Source organism: Cottoperca gobio, chromosome 4 (assembly GCF_900634415.1).
Source record: "Cottoperca gobio chromosome 4, fCotGob3.1, whole genome shotgun sequence".
Classification (NCBI taxonomy): domain Eukaryota; kingdom Metazoa; phylum Chordata; class Actinopteri; order Perciformes; family Bovichtidae; genus Cottoperca; species Cottoperca gobio.
This window is the reverse complement of record NC_041358.1, coordinates 25,747,124-25,768,021: the sequence shown is the minus strand read 5'-3', so window position 1 is coordinate 25,768,021 and position 20,898 is coordinate 25,747,124. Positions and strand designations below refer to the sequence as shown.

The window sequence follows — 20,898 nt, the reverse complement described above, 5'->3', positions numbered from 1 at the left end:
TAATAATAATAATAGTGTTAAAATAAAATAAATTTTGAACATGATAAATTAAACTTATTGCATGAATGTAAAATAACAAAAAATACCCTCAAATAAATATTGATCGATTGATTTTATTTATGGGTAAGTGGATAAGTTTATTCATCCCAATTTGAGCTTTTTAATCAATTAGTACAGGTGCTTTATTCTATTATTCCTATTTCTCATGTCTCTTCAAAATCAAAATCACCAAATTCCAACTATGCAACTTTAACAAATGGAACTATTCATTGAGTTCGTGTTTGCCATGGGAGCTAATTTAAAGTCACACACTATCAGAGGGGAACGGTCAGTCATTACAGATGCAGCAGACACAGGTCTCCTCATGTGCGCTGACTATTTTCTGTACATGGAAATTAACTAACTTTCTGGGTTGTTTTACAGATGACATTAATCACATAACTCATGTTTTGAGACAGTATTATCGGGGGTCACAACCCCAGGGAGTAGTCCTTGTGAATGACGGTTAAATAGGCCGATGATATGGCTTTAGTGGGTCTTTTCCACAAAAATGGTGACGTCTCTGATGTTCCTGCTCAGGTTTCCAAACTGTAAAACAGCAGGGAAGATAGTAGCCAATTAAGACTCAATCATGAGCGTGTAGGCTGATCTTTGTTCTCTTAATGTGATGTGTTTATCTTGGGATTCATGATTCATGTTAATGTTTCCCTGGGTGAGACCAAAGACAATGTTCCTGCGTGGGCGGGACAATAAAGTTTATTCTATTTATAAAGGGTATTCATGTAAAGATGTTGTTAAAGAAAGAATAAAAAGGGCAAAATCAGCAGGATATTTCCTATTTATTTATAATCAGTTTGCAAAAAAGAACAAAGAAACATAGTGAACGTGATTTGTTGAAATATGAGCAGGCCATTTATCTCCAGATATGGATTAAAGAAACAACAGAAAAAACATAAAACATGTGTACTGATGAATTCAATGCAGTATCCCTGAACCAAAACAACCTTTCTGAAATTGACAACAATCTCACCACAAGCTCCACTTAGGTTGGGGAGCTTTTTTTATCAAATCACACGCACATGTAGAGGCAAATACCAGCTGCTGAAGAAGATGGTGTCAAACAACCGAAAGCTCCAGAACAGCTGCAAAATGGACCGAGTGGTGAGTTTGTTTTGTCTGAGGTTATAATGCTTGTGATGTTCAGTTTTGGTTTCATTTTTGACGCCTTGCTCTGGCCGTGTGTTGGAATCCACTGCATTGCGAGTTTTGGTTCTTCTATTTTTTCCCACCAGTTTTTAACACTGAACAACGAGCTTTCAAGTACTGGACCAGAGGGCCGTCGCATACGCTACATGATTTCAAATAACACCTGGGAACAAAGAGTTGGTCTAATCATATCTCAGTCAGGAAGCTGAACTCCGGCTCTGAACACACACTACGTCAGGTTATTCAGTCCAGAGTCTGAAGCAACCCGCTGTACAGGAAGAAGCCCTCCATCAGTCCATGGAGGCCTAAAACTTCTTCCCTTTTTGTAGTTTGTTGAAGCGCCAAATGTTCTCCTTCCTCATGCGCTTTCGGTATTCCCAGCTGTCTGGCTCCAGCTCGTTCAGCTTTTTGGGTAAATCCAGGTTCAACTGGAACAACCTGAGTGAAAGATGAAGGCAGAGGGGAATCAGATAAGTGGAGAGAGGCCTGTTTAGTACAGAAGCCCTGAGAGGGGAGTTAAAAAGTCATCTGGTGACCCATTTTTAAGTCTGACACCCGCTTATATATTTGGAACGGGTGAGAAAAAGTTGTGACAGGATAATATTGCTAAGTTCCTTTACCAGGGTTCTTTTCAAAGGAAACTTTTGCCGGGGATTTTTATTTTTTTGTTGTCATGATCAGTTTTATAACAGCATTACTACTAGGGAAGTCACGACACCAGAAATGTGGTAGTCGATACCAAAACCAGTGAATGTCCACGATTCTGGATACCACAGTAAAAACAAAAACACTAAACTCTAATAAACACTTCTTTAAACATGTCATGTTAACTGTATTGTAACTTAAATCAATTTCTCGCCATAAACTCAATTTTACAAGATTACATTTGAATCAATACACATTTTTACTGAATGGAGCCTGAACGCACCGTAATACAAGACAATAGCCCCTCTGTCACTGGCTGCTTACAGCTAAAACCACAAAAAACCAGTACCGTCACATTCTCAGAACTTTGTCATCGACTTGGTATCGGTTCTCGTGACACAAACCCATCTTACCTCCATGTACTCTAATCATAAATGTACATATAGTGCGTGCTAGCAATGAATACCTTGTGTTTAGAGTGAATGAAGAAAGTAAAACTCACCTGTAAGAAAACATTAATGATTTTAGTCTTATTTAGAACATGGGGTAATGTTAAACTTTAGCCTCTTGTGGCCGAAATTAGTATTACATCAAAAGATAATTGTGACAAAGAAAGTTCACCTGCCAAACCTTTTCACACATTTTAAAATGTTTTACTTAAATGCATCTATTATTCTGTACATATAAATATATTCTTATTCGCACACAGTAATATATCTAGAGCACCTAGTGTATTTGTGATTTCCTGCATTTCCTAGAGCAACAGTAATAGTGAAAGGTTTTGAACATGAAGTAACAGTGCTTAGTTAACATATGTGCAGTTTTCTGCTACAGAATCACACATTTACCCAACTTTTCTCAACAGATATTTTGGAAAAGAGGGAAAGAAATGTGGCAAAATGCAGAAAGAGTTAGTTCTTAATTATGATGACAGAAGGCGATAGAAAGAAGTGACAGAAAGAAAAGAGAAGTGCGTCCTCACCACTCTGGATATTGGTCATGAGGCTTCAGCTGGGGGTCTTCTCCTATCTTGAAGATGTTGGTTCCTACTGCATAAGAAGTAAGTCTGATAGTGTCTTTACACACCGCTGGACCTTGCTCTCCATCTTTTGCCGCGCCTTTTCCTTTAGCTTTGGCCACTGCAAGCATGAGAAAGAGTTTTGTAATGTTTAAATCACTATAGTGACATGTTGATGGTCATGAGTTGATTGAAAACAGAAAATAAAGAAACTGACATTTTGATCCTTTAGTTACGTAAAAGCAGAAATAAGTAAAGTAGGTAGTTTAAAAAGAAAGTACTTAAAGTATCACAAACAAAAGCACTCATTGTGCAGAATGGCTCCTTTCACAAGTTTATATTATTATAATATTCTGTTTTTAATCACTTTATTGTTGTACATATACTTGTAGATACTTTGTATACTACTGGGTGGATTAGTAGTATAGTACTGCGTCATATTATATAAGTACAGGTGTTTATTTATCTGTAACTAAGTACTCAAGTACTGTACTTAAGTATAATTTTGAGGTACTTGTACTTGAGTATTGCCTAGGTAAATATTGTACTTTTTACTTCACTACATGCATTTAATTACTAGTTACTTATACATAATCAACACATACATTATGATTATTTATTATAGGTTAAGATAAGATGAGACTTGATTGGTACCTGGAGTAAATGTACAAGTTACCAGCAGTGTATTAATTAAATTAGCCCCACCTTTACCAGCCGCAACACATTCTTATACACATTATTGAATTAGTCATTTTAAATCGGCTCCTATAACTAGGATACATGCAGAATCTAAATTTCACTGTGTGTGACCATTAAAAGATCATTCATAATCATATTTTAAATAATATAATATATGATTCTGAAATGGGACATTCTGCATAATGAGTACTTTTACTTTAAGTATATTTTGATGCTGATACTTTTACTTAAATAACCTGTGAATGGATATGTAAGGTTAAATAATAACAACACAATTATCCACCATATATTTCCCACTCACCTATGTCTCATAACCACAGTTTATTTCCAACTAGCAGTGAAGAAGATGTAAATATACTGAATAAAGATGGTACTCGTCCTCTTTACTCACCAACTTTCTTCGCATATCCACATGTCTGTGTTGTGCTTAGCGCGTGCGTCCTGCACAGCGACGTCGTAGCGTTGTTTGTGATGCATTTTGTTAACGTGATTATCCTAAATAAACTGTACCCAGACATTTTCACTGTAGGTTATATGAAAATGCAGCACACCATGCTACAGTTTGACATTCATAGTTCCTTCAACTTCCGTGTTCTGCTTCGTGTAACGATTATCTATTGCGCCCCTCTGGCCGGGAGGACTCACTGCAAGACTTCTTTTTTTAAAGAAACTTTATTTATAACATGAACATAAAATGAGTGCATTGACAAACTGAGTAAATTGTATTTCATTTAAATTAATATATCTATATTGTATTTTATTATTATTGTTTTATTGTATTTTGTTCTTTTGTGAAAAGGTGTGTAAGAAAAGAGCTATATAAATATTATACTTTTAGTCTTTCTTATTATTATTAATATTAATAATAATCAATCAATGAATGCTTATCATTATTATTTGTATTAATATTTGCATTCTCATATTGATATTATTATAATGACTATTATTATGATTATTATTAATAATACTTTTATTATTATTAACTAATATCAATATTATAAACTCAATAATGTACAATTCAAGCAACGTTTCCTGTCCAGAACAGAATTACACCTCTTAAAATTGATGTCATCAATGTATCCATAGTGTACAATTAAACATCAATTACTTGCAGAAAATACTAACATGAAAAAAAGATGAATAAACAAGATTGAAATATTGAAATTACAATACAGGTTTTTTTTTTCATAAATAACATAAAAGGAATATAAAGTAGAAAAAGTTTAGCCATTACAATTATAAAAATAAGGAGCTGAGCAAGGGGCTAGATTAAATTATATTCAAGCATAAGTATATTGACGTTTTTGAACTGTTTTATATATGTGTTGTTTTCTTTGTGAAGCGACATTTATGTCTATAGTATTTTGTTATGAGGATGGTATTATTGCCTAGAATTTCAATATTTTTGTTCTTTAAGAGTAGTCCTAACTGGTTAATTTTGTAGTGGAAGGAATCTATATTTATTGATTTGGAGTTTAGCCAATCATTCAATGATTTCCATAAATAAAAAAATAAAAACAGGTGCGATGTTACATTTGTGTGTCATACGTGGACCACCGCTTGAGTAATTTCGCCTCAATCCGGCAGGTGGCAGCACTGCTGTGATGTGTCAGTTACTATAATAACAACGCAGAAGAAGAACCTTGAGCTTCTCGAAAATGTCTGAGTACGCCGCGTCGCAGAAGAGTACCCTGAAATTAAAAGGTGTTGGCAGCATTTCAGCTGGAAAGAAGTAAGTCGTGTGTCATTTAGTGACATTGTTGTGTAAGAGACACGCGTTTAAACCGATAAAAATACTGTATTAGACAGTTGCAACTGATAAAAGTGCCTGGTATTCAGGCGAGGCTAATGTTAGCTTGTTTGCTAATAGCACAACACAGTTACGTCAACGTTTACCTAGAGTATGTGAGTGCGATAAAGTAATATTTGGGTAAATGTATTTGTCAAAAATAGCAATTTGTAGTCAAAAACCTCTGTTCTCATCTGTGGCCTAACATTGTTCACGTGGTATTATGGAGTGTAACAGCTATGGCTAAAAACATTAGCTTGGTAATTTAACGTTAGCTAACATTACGTTAAAACGTTATCTGCAGTATGTTCCCAGGGTCCTATGTTAATATCCTCTTAAGACACATTAACGAGGCCTTTCAAATGGGATCTATGTTATGTTCTCAGCAATGTATGTTTCCCTGGGTCAATATGTTGAAATCACCCTCCTACAGCTTATATCATAATGATGTTATACTCTTTACAACCTAAAGTTACGCCCTCTAATTTCGGGCGGTTTTGCTTTCTTTTTATTCATTTGACATCGATATCTCCACAAAGGATTAACAGACGTTGAAACTGCATTTGAAACATCTATCTCCCTTCATTCGTTTGCAATTTGAACTTCGAAGATATCCCTTACCAATCTCTTACAATGTTAGTTTATATCAAGAATAGAAACGTGGAAACATGGCACACTGGGAATATAGGGATGAGCCCCGTTAAAACAACACATGGTATAAATGCAATCTCAACATATCCAACCAATTCTGAAATGCATAATATAAACAGACAGTACATGGTTAATAGTACAACATAAGTACATATGTATAGATACAAGCACAGGTATTCAATAGGAGGAAGAAGGGTTTCCAACGTATTGGACATAATAACATAAGGTCAAATGATGGATAATCACCAGTTTCAGGGACTTTCCTGACCACTGTTAAGTTGCCTACACGTTATTATATGTCCCTACAAGTGTGATGATCGTTCTTAGCCCTTTCCTATTGATTGGAGTGGTTGGCAAGCCACTGATCAACTAACTGGCCATTGCATATCTTTTTTCAGGAAGAAGAGGAAGGATAAAGATAGCAAGCATCGCTTGGAGCAGGTCACCAGTCAACACGAGGAGGAGGAGAAAACCAATAATACACATGTTGACAAAAGGACTCCGGCACAAATGGCCTTTGACAAGATGCAAGAGAAGAGGGTAAGTTATAGCTCTCCCGCATTAAAGACCTGCAGGGATTGGTTTAAGACAGAGGCATAGCTAATAAAAGTTGTAATATGCTGTAGAAATCACATTTAGCAGAAGTGAACTATAGACTAAAGTAGCCAAAAAGATATACCATAAGTCCTTACCACTCTCAGCCACAATGCAATGTTATTATGGGGGTCCATACTTTGATAACCCAGCAATAAACAAACGTTTTGTACTAATCGCCAGATGCACACAGTGGGGTTGTTGTAAGCATAAATCACACTCGCCTAAAATAGTATTTTTTTTTATAAAAACAGAAATCTAAAAGACCTTTTTGACAGGAAAATAAAGATTTTGTGCACATAGCTCCACAACAAGCAATACTACAGTGGGACAGAAACACCATATTATATCATATGTGGGTTGTAGATTATTAACTTTTGTTAAACCAAAGTGTTGATTATATTGGAAATAAAGCTGAGAGAGATGGCCAACTATGTACAATTTAAATCTCAACACAGCAGAGCAATTCTGAACTTAAATTGTTTAAAAATAGCCTTTGTTAGCTCAGGTAAGGTTAATGATGTTTCATAGTCTATATAATGACTGTTTATCAGCCCCTCTCTAACTAAAGGTCAAAGTTCATTGTTTGAAACAGGTGAATGTATTTCTAGCTTCAGCCGGCGAATGCAGTAATTCCATAGCTTTGGGGGAGTTTTAGCGTGTGATATTCTGCTAACAGGCGACATTGTTAAAAACCTCAACAGTTTCCCAGTAGACCTACTCATGTTTTCAAGAGTTTGGGTGTTTGAATATTCTCGCTGTGTGTGTCTGTGTGTCTGTGTGTTCCTGGAGGTGTTTACAGTGTGCCTAAACTGACAGTGATACAATTTTAAGGTGTATTTTGCATTTATGTTTTCCTCTCCTTCTCTTTTTCTCTAAAGCAAATGGAGAGGATTTTGAACAAAGCATCAAAGACTCACAAACTGAGAGTTGAGGTAAGTCATGTCAGACCTGACAAAGCACCATTCAGTCCAACTGGATCATTTAGATATGTGAAACAACACATTTATTCAAGTGAATACATTTTGGGTGATAAATATACACACATATAAAAATGTGTGTATGTTATATCTTCTATCACTTTGTGCATTTGCAGGATTTCAATCGCCACCTGGACAAACTGACCGAGCATTATGATATTCCCAAGGTCAGCTGGACCAAATAGAAGAGGAGCAAATTGTCATTTTGTTTGTATTTTACTGCTTGAACTAAAGTCTACATCACGTCACCTTTTTGTTTGCTTGTTTTATATATTTACATTTCAAATTCCTTCAATTGGCATTTAGAAATAGTTTAATTCCTTGTGTATACAATAAAGGATTTGAGTAAACTCGTATCTGTCGTGTTTCTTTCTCTTGCTGTGTGTGTGTGTGTGTGTGTGTGTGTGTGTGTGTGTGTGTGTGTGTGTGTGTGTGTGTGTGTGTGTGTGTGTGAAAAAAAAAAAAAAAAAAAAAAGAATATACTTGCTTTTTAATGAATACATATTTAATTCAACTGGGAAGCTGCACAATTGGCACACAAACTGTAAACCAGAACACAGACGGTGCAGCATGTTGAATAATTTGGGATGGCACAGTGAACACCTGAACAACCCTGAAGGTACCAACTTATAAGTCCAAATGTTTAAGACTTTAAATACCAAAACCAAGAAAGTTGGTATCAAATTCACGTATTTTACTCTCAACAGGTGTAACTACGTTTAACACATTTCCAGTAAAACAGTATGATGTAAGACGTACTGATGTTTTATGACAAATCTGTGAAGTGGCGTCTTAAAATATGTAATTGTGTCAAATGGGTGTATTTACAGTTACCATTAATAGAAGTGTATTATAGTAAAAGTTTAACATCACCAGTATGCAGAACGGTAAGAAGCTGCATCAAACAGCAGCAGACGATTCTCTACACTTTTATTAAGAGATGTTCAGGATTCAGAGAATGTTTGGTTCATGCAGCTCAACTTCTTTGATTTAATTAGAAATAGTCTTTCCTCACACTAGAAAAGGTATTTTCTTTGTTTTGTAGTGTTTCTTGTGTGGTCAGAGTTCACTTTGGCCCCAGCATTTCACTTGGCTTCACCCACTGGTCAAACTGCTCCTCGGTGAGGTAGCCCAGCTCCACGGCCACAGCCTTCAGCGTGGAGCCCTTCTTGTGAGCCGTCTTGGCGATGGTGGCTGCTTTGTCATAACCGATGTGTGGGTTGAGTGCGGTGACCAACATGAGCGACTCGTTCATGAGCTTTCGGATCCTCTCGGTGTTGGCCTCGATGCCCACAACGCAGTTGTTGGTGAAGGAGACGGACGCGTCGCCGAGTAGCCTGGCTGAGTTCAGCACATTCTTGATCATCATCGGCTTGAAGACGTTGAGCTCAAAGTGTCCGTTGCTGCCTCCGATGGTGACCGCGACGTTGTTTCCCATGACCTGGGCTGCCACCATGGTTATGGCCTCACACTGGGTGGGGTTCACCTTGCCTGGCATGATGCTGCTTCCTGGTTCATTCTCTGGTAAGATGAGCTCTCCCAGGCCTGAGCGGGGTCCTGACCCCAAGAAGCGAATGTCGTTGGCAATCTTCATCAAGCTGACAGCCACAGTGTTCAGAGCTCCACTCAGCTCCACCAGAGCATCGTGGGCAGCCAGAGCTTCAAACTTGTTAGGAGCGGTCACAAAAGGTAAACCTGTTAGGGAGGAAACAGTGGAAGCTATTTTCTCAGCAAAGCCAATGCGGGTGTTGAGTCCCGTCCCCACTGCTGTGCCTCCTGCTGCCAGCTCGTACACCCTGGGCATGGCAGACTTCACTCTCTCAATGCTGTACTTCACCTGCTGGACATAACCGCTGAACTCCTGTCCGAGCGAGAGCGGCACAGCATCCTGAGTGTGTGTGCGTCCAATCTTGATGATGTCTTTGAACTCTTCAGCCTTGGCAGCCAGGGCGACGTGCAGCGTCTGCAGGCCGGGCAGCAGGACGTGGTGGACCTCTGTGGCTGCAGCAATGTGCATGGCAGTAGGGAAGGTGTCATTGGAGCTCTGACTCTTGTTGACATGATCATTAGGGTGAACGGGATCCTTGGAGCCTAGTTTTCCTCCTAGGATCTCAATAGCTCTGTTGCTGATCACCTCATTAACGTTCATGTTGCTTTGAGTCCCAGATCCAGTCTGCCACACCACCAGAGGGAAATGATCATCCAGTTTACCTGATGACACCTCATCTGCAGCCTGGATGATTGCATCTGCTATTTTTGGGTCGAGGCCGAACTCCTTGTTAACCTCAGCCGCCGCTCTCTTCAGGATACCAAAGGCCTTGATCACTTGTATCGGCATTCTCTCACTTGGTCCCCCAATCTTGAAGTTCATAGTGGATCTGACAGTCTGGGCACCGTAGTACTTGTCAGCTGGGACCTTGAGCTCACCAAACGAGTCCTGCTCGACCCTGTACTCTGACGCGGCCATCCTGGACGTGCAGATGAGGAGTTTAGAGTTGACTCTGACTCTTTGCGAAGTCAGGAGGTTGCAGTTAAACTGCTGGACGCGTCTCAGAGACCGAAACATGGCTGCGCATTAGAGGTGAATCCGGGGGGAGGTCAACGCAGCCTTCCACACTATGATCTGTCATTGGGTGGATGGGAAATTAATGGCGAGTTAGCCAATAGCGACGCAAGAGGGGCGGGACTTCCGCTGTGGTTGTCGTATCGCGTGGAAATAATCAGGCTGCTTCATCCGGATCAGTGAAGCTTTTCACATCATTGCACGATAGTACTTCCGGTATGCCAAGGAAGGATAATTACATTGCGGAATAAAAGTCAGTAACTTTGCGTAATTTAGTCATTTAAAAAAATGGTATACATTTAGTTTATCCAACAGACCAACTTAAAAACTAATTTAGATATGACATTTCTCACATGTATTGTTTTACTTTACACACCTCTGTGTAAACATATGTATTACTTCTCATTATGCTTAACATTTACTACATTCCTGTTTACATCCGTATATGTATGTATATTTACGATATATGTATTTATGTAATTGTTTTTTATTGTTGTTCTTTACTTCCTAAATATATATTTATTGTTTATTTTATCTCTCTCTCAAATTTTGAGATATTCTTATATAAATATTTATGGTAATCTACAATGCATTGAAAACTTGTTTTTAGTTTCTATATGTATGCACCCTTGTTTATTGCTGGGTTTTTTTGTTTGTACATTCTACAACAATAATACAGTAATAATACATGGTGCATTAGTACAAGTAGGTCATCTGTGTACTGTGCAGCAAGGTGATGGATTAAGAACAACATTCAAGACAAGGTACAATGCAATAACAATCATGTAGTGCAATAATATAATATGCAAGTAGTGTAAATATATATACTGGTAGTATAAATAAATGTAAACAAATGTAAAGTAGTAATACAACAGTGTAGAAATACTCTATTACAAGTAAAAGTATAGATGTATTTTCAGCAAAATTTATTTAAAGGACCAAAAGTAAAAGTTCTCATCACCATCTCAGAATAATATTAGTTATATTATTGGGTTATAATTATTGATGCGTTATTATGTGCATCAACTGGTAAAAGAGGAGCATATTTTTTACTATATATACTGCCGAGATGCTTGTGAATTTCCCCAAGGCATCAATAAAGTTTATCTTATCCTTCAATACATTGTACAATATTTGTTGATTATATCTTGTATTATTAATGTGAATCAGAATCGTCAAAGTAGCTAAAGTTATCAAATAAATGTTGAGCAGTAAAATTAAATTATTTTACACAAGAATCTTAAAATTGTACTTTAGTACAGTACTTGAGTAAATGTACTATCCACCACTGTATATTGTATAGTGTTTAACACATGTTGTGACCGTAGAGATTGGTTTTTATTTTATTACATTGTTTTTGTATCACGTTTAAAAAAGTCTTTTATTTTGAAGCCTTAGAACGTTCTTTCACCGGAAGTGTTGTGAACGTTGTTGCCATCTTCCCTGCGCCGTCTCTTCTCGCGGTAACGTTAGTATACTGTTAGCTTGCTAGCTAACCCTATCGTTTCCAGGTTTCGTGTCGACCTGAAAAAAAAAGCAAACGAAGAGACACACAGAAAGGCTACGCAGCCGAATACTTTTTAAAGCCAGGCTGCACTGAGGAGCGGGACAATGCCGCACAACTTCCAGCCCGGAGACCTGGTTTTCGCTAAAATGAAGGGGTACCCCCACTGGCCAGCCAGGGTAAGCAAACGTTAGCAGCAGCCGGAGGGGCGGAGGGGATGAGCTGCTGTGCATGGGACGCTGTAGAAGGCTCTCTGTGTATCCTCGGCTCTGTCTTAACATGTATACCTATCACACAAATACATAACTTAATATTTAGTTGAGCAGACAAGCTGTGCTCCAGGCCCACAGAGGATGTGCCGGCAGCGTAATGTGCATAGAAAGCTGCTGGCCTATCGTTAATCTGCATGGAGATGTACAGCAGCGAAGCTAACGTTATTTTGAAAAATTACGATTCTAGATTAGAAGCCTCTATTAAACCCCCCCCCACATAGCCATCCATTCAATTTCAAAGAGTTAACAGTCTGCAGTGTTTTGTTTTCCACACATCACCAACAACACACATGCTACCATCATGTGTGAGTCCCAGAATGTTTTTGTTTTTCTTGCCACTTAACTTGAAAGTGTTGCATGTTTTGCAGATTGAAGATGTGGCTGATGGGGCAGTGAAACCACCTCCTAATAAAATCCCAATCTTCTTCTTTGGGACACATGAAACGTGAGTACTGTACTGGTATTGGCAAAGACATGTCTTAATTTAAATGACTGCAAATGTTGTTTTCTTTAATCTAATTTGAAAAGAGGGAATTAAATTACAAAATGATCTGAAACTTCGTTGACTTTATAGAAGTAAAGTTGCATTTTTGTCATGCATAGTGGAATTTTCTTTCCTATTTGAAATGAAGACTCATCTGTTTGTTTGCATATTATCTGAGAGCAATGATGTGAGAAAAACACATAAATTACTACTTTAATCTCACACAGTTGCTCGTCAGTCTCCTCTCTTAAGCTTTTAAAAAGGTTCACTCGCTGTTCACCGAGGACTCGTGTCGGTCTGAGTGTGCAGTATGTTTTCTGAGAGATGTGTTGATATGTCTGATCTGGCATCAGACACCATCTGTCTGACAAGATGGCACCTGCAGTATATTAATCCATCACTAGGTGGCACAGTCTGCTTTTCTTACATTTCAAGTCGGTGTAAAGCAAACTTAATCTGTTTTAATGATAACAATATATTTCACAGAGCATTCCTTGCAGCAAAGGACCTTTTTGCCTATGAAAAGTACAGCGAACGCTATGGAAAGCCCAACAAAAGGAAGGGATTCAATGAAGGTTTATGGGAGATCCAGAACAATCCACATGCCTCCTACAGCGCACCGCCTGCAGTAAGATACCCTGATATCAGAAATCCTAAATCCTGAAGCATAATCATTTCAAAATGACCTTATACTCTTAAAGTTGCTGTAAATGTAGTCAATTTTCTAATCATTCCTGCTCATGTGTTGCTCATAAATTAGTTTCTGTACATTGTTTTTAGATCTTACATGCAGGTCTCTGCTAGACTAACTTTTGAAGCACATTGAATTGTTCTTGAAAGGTGCTTTACAAATGAACTTTCCTTGTCTTGTCTTTTGATTGAAATGCTGCAGTTAGGGCGTCCTGATGCCCAGCAATCTAAGGTGTGATGCTTACTGCAAAATCTATTGTTCAATTCTTACCTGGGGACTTTGCTGCATCTCTGTCCCCATGTTTCATTTCACTGTCTACGGCAGGAACTGTCACGGAAAGGTAGAATGTCACAAAATGTATATTAATCTTCTTCTCGTGGTTCGTCTGCAGCCGGCCAGCTCATCTGACAGCGAGGGCAACAATGCCGGAGGAGGGAGTGATGAGGAGGAGGAAGAAGAAGATGAGGAGGAAGAAGCAGCCCCTGTGCCTCCGAAAGTAGTCTCAGCGAGTGAAGCTGACTCAGATTCTGGGAGTGAAGATCAAGGAAGGGGAGGAGGAGGGAAGCGAAAGCCACCTCCTGCTAAGGTAAGTGAAGTTTAATGTCAGTGGAAATACATCACCGCGGAAACTAAACGTGGTACGTTTAATAAATCACTACCTCCGTACGTCCCGCTGTAACTCTGCTGTTGAGCTGAATAGTGCTGTAGCACCAACGTTAGCATAACAATCAGCAATGTGTCTGTAGCGTCTGAATGAAAATGAGTTACTGCTAACTCCCTTCTTTATATCATGACTCGTCAGAGCGATGATACATGAAGATCGACAGATTGTGAAGTTAAATGTGTTTTTATTTGATCGGGACGATGCAATTGAACATAACGCAGAGCTGATGAGAGTTTACAGCCATCGCTCATAAAACTATAATAAGCTACGAATGTAGAAATAAAATACCCATCCCATAATACACATGCCTATAATACAGCCTGGTTACAGACTTTGTGAACAATGGCTGCCGCCAACACTGTGTGAATTATTTAATATCTGGAGTTGATTAGACTTCAGGCTGAACGAGCGCTGCAGTGAAACAGGTGGTGAAGTTTGTGTTTTCTGTTGCAGCGACCCCCCCCCTCAGAAAAAGGCTCGCGGCTCGTCCAGTGAGCGAGACAAAGAGGAGAGTGGATCTGAATCAGAACCCACACCGTCAGAGTCCGACTCCGGCAAGAACAGTGACCAGGTAACTACACACAGATACACACAGATACACACAACACAGTGACCAGGTAACTACACACAGATACACACAACATATACACACAACACAGTGACCAGGTAACTACACACAGATACACACAGATACACACAGATACACACAGATACACACAGATACACACAGATAGATACACACAGATACACACAGATACACACAGATACACACAGATACACACAGATACACACAGATACACACAACACAGTGACAAGGTAACTACACACAGATACACACAACATATACACACAACACAGTGACCAGGTAACTACACACAGATACACACAGATACACACAGATACACACAACACAGTGACCAGGTAACTACACACAGATACACACAGATACACAGTGACCAGGTAACTACACACAGATACACACAACATATACACACAGATACACACAACACAGTGACCAGGTAACTACACACAGATACACACAACACACAGATACACACAACACAGTGACCAGGTAACTACACACAGATACACACAACACACAGATACACACAACACAGTGACCAGGTAACTACACACAGATACACACAACACACAGATACACACAACACAGTGACCAGGTAACTACACACAGATACACACAGATACACACAACACAGTGACCAGGTAACTACACACAGATACACACAACATATACACACAACACAGTGACCAGGTAACTACACACAGATACACACAGATACACACAGATACACACAGATACACACAGATACACACAGATACACACAACACAGTGACCAGGTAACTACACACAGATAGATACACACAGATACACACAGATACACACAGATACACACAGATACACACAGATACACACAGATACACACAACACAGTGACAAGGTAACTACACACAGATACACACAACATATACACACAACACAGTGACCAGGTAACTACACACAGATACACACAGATACACACAGATACACACAACACAGTGACCAGGTAACTACACACAGATACACACAGATACACAGTGACCAGGTAACTACACACAGATACACACAACATATACACACAGATACACACAACACAGTGACCAGGTAACTACACACAGATACACACAACACACAGATACACACAACACAGTGACCAGGTAACTACACACAGATACACACAACACACAGATACACACAACACAGTGACCAGGTAACTACACACAGATACACACAACACACAGATACACACAACACAGTGACCAGGTAACTACACACAGATACACACAACATACACACAGATACACACAACACAGTGACCAGGTAACTACACACAGATACACACAGATACACACAACACAGTGACCAGGTAACTACACACAGATACACACAACACACAGATACACACAACACACACACAGATACACACAACACACAGATACACACAGATACACACAACATAGTGACCAGGTAACTACACACAGATACACACAACACACACACACACAGATACACACAACATACACACAGATACACACAACACAGTGACCAGGTAACTACACACAGATACACACAACATACAGATACACACAACATACAGATACACACTGATACACACTGATACACACAACACACTGATACACACAGATACACACTGATACACACTGATACACACAACACACAGATACACACAACACACACAACACACAGATACACACAACACACAGATACACACAACACACAGATGCACACAACACACAGATGCACACAACACGCAGATACACACAACACACAGATACACACAACACACAGATACACACACAGATACACACAGATACACACACAGATACACACACAGATACACACACAGATACACACAGATACACACAGATACACACACAGATACACACAGATACACACACAGATACACACACAGATACACACACAGATACACACAGATACACACAGATACACACACAGATACACACAGATACACACACAGATACACACAGATACACACAACACACAGATACACAGATACACACACACAGATACACAGATACACACACACAGATACACACAGATACACACACAGATACACACACAGATACACACAGATACACACAGATACACACAGATACACACAGATACACACACAGATACACACAACACACAGATACACAGATACACACAACACACAGATACACAGATACACACACCACACAGATACACACACACACACACACACACACACACACAGCCTGGAGACTCATTGGTTTTCTTCCGACAGGATTTCACTCCAGAGAAGAAAGCTGCTGGACGAGCTGGAAAGAAAGCCGGAGGCCGAGGGAAGAAGAAGGTGAACCTTTAAGTTCCGTCCACATTGAAAGCGTGTTGTTTGTGATTCCTCGCTGCGTCTCCAACCGAACCCTTTTCTCTGTCGCAGAAGGCTACGTCTGGCTCGGACTCCGAATCGGGATCAGGGTCAGAGAAGAAAGTAGCGGACAGCGACTCCGAGGACGAGAAGCCTCGACCCGCTCTGTCGGGCTCTGAATCCCACTCTGCCTCAAAGTCTGAATCGGACTCGGATCCACCCCCCCGGAAAGGTCCACAGCCACGCAAGAAAGGTGTGGCTTCAGCCTTGTTTCTGATCAGATTGATCAGCTTTACCCAAAATCCCGGAGATAAACGTTGTTCGGTTTGCATGCCCTTCGTTGTTCTTGTAAATGTGCTCAGTGCTTAATCTTTCCCAGCTGCTGAGAAGCCCCCACCAAAGCCCCGTGCACGTAAACCCAAACCCACCCCGGCAAAACGAGCACCTTCATCCTCCTCCGACAGCGACAGGTCAGGCTGCACAGATTAGATACAGTAATGTGTACATAGCAGCTTGATGTAAGAAGGAGAATAACGGTTGCTCTGTGTCCCCCCCCCCCCCCCACAGTGACAGTGATACCGACCGCATCAGTGGATGGAAGAAACGGGATGAGGAACGCAAACGAGAGCTGGAGGAGCGGCGGAAAAAGGAGGAGGCAGAGGAGATCCGTCAGCTACGTGAGAGGGAGAGGGAGGAAGATGAGCAAAAGAAGAAAGACAAAGAGAAGAGTAAAAAGGGGAGCGACAGTAACAGCGGCAGCAGCTCAGATGGAGGTGTAGATGATCATCCATTGAAGAAGTCCAAGAAACCCCCTCCAGCCCCAATCCCTGCACCCTCAGACTCTGATTCTCCAGCACCCAATGAGGTACTGTCCACACACACACACACACACACACACACACACGCACACGCACACGCACACACACTTGTGAAACGTTTTGTTCTTCTCTCATCAAAAGGCTAAGAAGTCTTCCAAGAAGCCCGACAACCAGAAGAAAGCAAGAATAAAGAAAGAGAAGGAGAGAAAGATGAGGAAGGAGAAAGAGCTCAAAGAGAAGAAGTCCAGACGGTCAGAAGAGAAGTCCAGAGCGAGGTGAGTGCACAATGGGGGAACATTAGAAGAACTTCATTCAGATGTAATGTGCAGAGGTCACAGAGTTCCTTCTCTCGTGCGTCTCTCAGGTCTAAGCCTGAAAAACCCAAACGCAAACCAGAGAGGCCGCCGGAGAAGAAAGTGGAAAAGAAAAAGGGTAAGTGTTCCACACCGTTTGTTCACTGCCTGGTGGAAACGTATTCACTCAGACTCACACACAGATCTATGTCGTATTGTTGTAGAAGCTCCGAACACTGACTCTAACTTGCTGTGTCCACATGCAGAATCATCACCAGAAGAAAAGCTACAGAAACTTCACACTGATATAAAGTTTGCACTGAAAGTGGACAACCCGGTCAGTGACGTCTGTGACAAACTCAATGTGTCCACATTTCTGTGTTTATGCATTAAAACTGAGATTGTGTGTGTCTGTGCGTTCTCAGGATATAGACCGGTGTCTACAGGCGCTGGATGAACTCGCTGCTGTGCCCGTCACCAGCCAGATCCTCCATAAGAACGCTGAAGTTATTGCAACACTGAAAAAGGTGCGTTTTCTATATCTCTATATCTTTATGTTTCTAAATATATGTTGCATTAAGACAGAAAAACAAACAACATGCATGACATCATGTGTTCTTTGTGTTCTTTGTGTTGCATCATAAACCTGCATTAATCAGAATATAACAGTGTTGCCTTTCCACAAATAACAATTTGGATAAGTGATGTTGTTGTTGATGATTGTTGGATAAAAGATTAATCCGCTGCTTAATCCCGCCTCAGTTTGACTCAATATAACAATGTGGTTACTTTACTTTCTCTGGTTTAATCCATTTATTTTAGACATTAATTGCTTTATAATCAGACTGTATTTTACGTTACAGAACTTAAAGATCTTCGCTCTTTGCATCTTGTGTCATGTGCTCTTTGTTTTTGTTTGGGACAACATAGATTCGGCGGTATAAGGCCAGTAATGCAGTCATGGAGAAAGCTAGTGAGGTCTACAACAAGTTAAAACTTCGCTTCGTGGGAAAGCCGGAGGGGCCGGCGAAAGCTCAGACGGAGGACAAGGATCCAGAAGATAACGAGAAGGAGACACAAGACACAGGTGAGAAGACACACGCGGGGGATGTTTCCTCCATCTGGGTTCAATATTACACACATTTAGGTTTTGTATTTTAACTACATCTGTGTTTTCTAGACTCCACTCCAGTGAATGGGGAATCAGAAGAAAAGAAAAATGATATGGAGGTAGAAGAAAATCCAAAATCGCCGGCCAATGTGGAGAATAATGACGACGCTGCTTCAAGTCCAATCAGGTGAGCATCTTATCAACATGCAGCATCTTTGCTCTACTTAGAAGTGAAGTAGCAACTAATGAAATGAAGCAGAGCTCATGGACGATAAACAAGACGTGCAAAGACGACCGCGTCGCTTTGTTTTCCTCAGAACCGACGACTGGCGGCAGATTTAGCGACTCATTCAGACCATCGGGGGGGAAAAGTATATTACATTGTGATTAACTACCAATGCTGCGCAGTCTTCTGTCTCCCCCTCACGCAATGACGTCGCCAATATGCAAATGAGCGCATGGCGTCATCTGCCGCCTTTTAGCGAGGTTTGGAGCTAGTGCTAGCTACACGAGTTGGCAACACTGCACGACACACTGCGTTTTGTGCCGTACATCTGGTGTCAGTCAGCGAGGTTTAAAGGGAACCAATGAAATGGTGTCATTGTTCTACAGCCAATACATCGTGCGTCAACATTTACTTCATAACGATGAGAAAAAGCAAAACGAACGTGTTTATTGCCACTTCAAACAGAATGATCGTACAAGAGGAGGTTTCTGTGCGCCTCCGCTCTCTAAGTAATCGTAGTTTGAAGCTCAGCACTGGTTGTGATCCATGATGTTCTTTGTGTTTAGACGGAGCCCGGACAGTCCTGCTGAACAACAGCTTCACATCTATGAAGAAGCCGACAAGTCCATCTCTGCAGAGACGGAACCTCCTGCTGTAGAAAGCTGAAAGACCCTGAACCCACCACTACAGTGGACCAAGTGCTAAAGATGGTGGCCTCTTTGTTTGACGTCATACACTGCTCCTGGCATTTCCTACAGTATCTGTTCCGTCAATGTTGATGTTTTGGACATTTTGTACTATAACGATATCAAACCAGAAGGCCCTGTTGCTCACACCGTTTGGTCCATTATTTATCACAACACAAAGGAAACGCTTGTTAGTGTGGTAGTTTGTGGCGCTGCGCAAACTCCTTTTATTTCTGAAAATGTACTTTTTCTTTTATAAAACACACGGCCCGTCCTGGATCTTCACCCTGTACTCCTGCTACTGGCTACTTTGTTCTTTCTACCACATGAACTCTTACTTTGGTTCTTTCATACCCGTATGTATATTGAATGATTACATTTTTTAGCACTTCTAACCTGAATTTAGGCCGGGGTAGTACGAGATGAAACTTCAATAATTCTTGTGGGAAAATGGAGCCATGCCGTTAATTTTTTCACTTGGAAGATTTTGTGCAGCCCTTCATTTTTTTATAAAGCCTACAAAACATCACAAAGGCCTCTCGTCTGTGTGTATGACATTGTGAGAGTGGTAAAGTACTATATGTGAGTCTTTTATGTTAAGCTTTTTTTATTATTATTGTCTGGTCTTGATCCAGTTAATCCAGTCTGAAATGTAAAGCCATTAATTGAGTCACTTAAAAACTGTTTTACAACTGAGGTCCACCTACTTTTTTATAGCCTTGTTTGCAAATATTTGCATTTACAGTTTTGTCTAAAATAACAATTGCTGTGGAGTTAAACACCTTGCACTCTCGTCTCCCCATAGTGTCTGCTTTCAGTAACTTGCGTAATAAATGGAATAACTGTACAGATTGAAAACTGCCATTAAAAGCTATTGAGATCTCATGTAGCTGCAGCCTATTTTGACATGTCCCTGTCTTATGCATACAACAGGTGTTTTTAGTGCTATGTAAATTGGTAAAGCATTTCTATGACTTAGTTGAGACTTGAATAAAAATCTCAGCATGGTTTTGTTTCTATCTCATTTTTTTTTGTATAAAAGTGTTTTACCAAAAACTGCATCACCTTTTATAGT

General features: G+C 40.1%; 4 protein-coding genes across 4 annotated transcripts; 2 read left to right on the top strand and 2 right to left on the bottom strand.

Annotated features, from left to right (window-relative positions):
* Positions 1-820: 820 nt before the first annotated feature.
* Positions 821-4,167, bottom strand: mrpl54 (mitochondrial ribosomal protein L54). Its single transcript, XM_029429773.1, has 3 exons — positions 3,960-4,167; positions 2,834-2,990; positions 821-1,644 (listed from the first exon to the last, which is right to left on the bottom strand). The coding sequence occupies exons 1-3, from the start codon at positions 4,084-4,086 to the stop codon at positions 1,512-1,514; spliced, it is 417 nt and encodes a 138-aa protein (XP_029285633.1). The 5' UTR covers positions 4,087-4,167; the 3' UTR covers positions 821-1,511.
* Positions 4,168-5,146: 979 nt separating this feature from the next.
* fam32a (family with sequence similarity 32 member A) lies at positions 5,147-7,938 on the top strand. The gene is made up of 4 exons (XM_029429760.1): positions 5,147-5,300; positions 6,407-6,548; positions 7,484-7,537; positions 7,699-7,938. The coding sequence occupies exons 1-4, from the start codon at positions 5,227-5,229 to the stop codon at positions 7,765-7,767; spliced, it is 339 nt and encodes a 112-aa protein (XP_029285620.1). The 5' UTR covers positions 5,147-5,226; the 3' UTR covers positions 7,768-7,938.
* Positions 7,939-8,065: 127 nt separating this feature from the next.
* fh (fumarate hydratase) lies at positions 8,066-10,210 on the bottom strand. Its single transcript, XM_029430384.1, has one exon. The coding sequence runs from the start codon at positions 10,146-10,148 to the stop codon at positions 8,649-8,651; it is 1,500 nt and encodes a 499-aa protein (XP_029286244.1). The 5' UTR covers positions 10,149-10,210; the 3' UTR covers positions 8,066-8,648.
* A 1,379-nt stretch (positions 10,211-11,589) lies between these two features.
* hdgfl2 (HDGF like 2) lies at positions 11,590-20,831 on the top strand. The gene is made up of 16 exons (XM_029430484.1): positions 11,590-11,828; positions 12,290-12,366; positions 12,892-13,033; positions 13,488-13,686; positions 14,195-14,331; positions 16,606-16,674; positions 16,762-16,942; positions 17,069-17,159; positions 17,257-17,554; positions 17,649-17,782; positions 17,872-17,939; positions 18,067-18,137; positions 18,226-18,327; positions 18,731-18,887; positions 18,981-19,098; positions 19,704-20,831. The coding sequence occupies exons 1-16, from the start codon at positions 11,757-11,759 to the stop codon at positions 19,801-19,803; spliced, it is 2,016 nt and encodes a 671-aa protein (XP_029286344.1). The 5' UTR covers positions 11,590-11,756; the 3' UTR covers positions 19,804-20,831.
* The last annotated feature ends 67 nt before the right edge of the window (positions 20,832-20,898 follow it).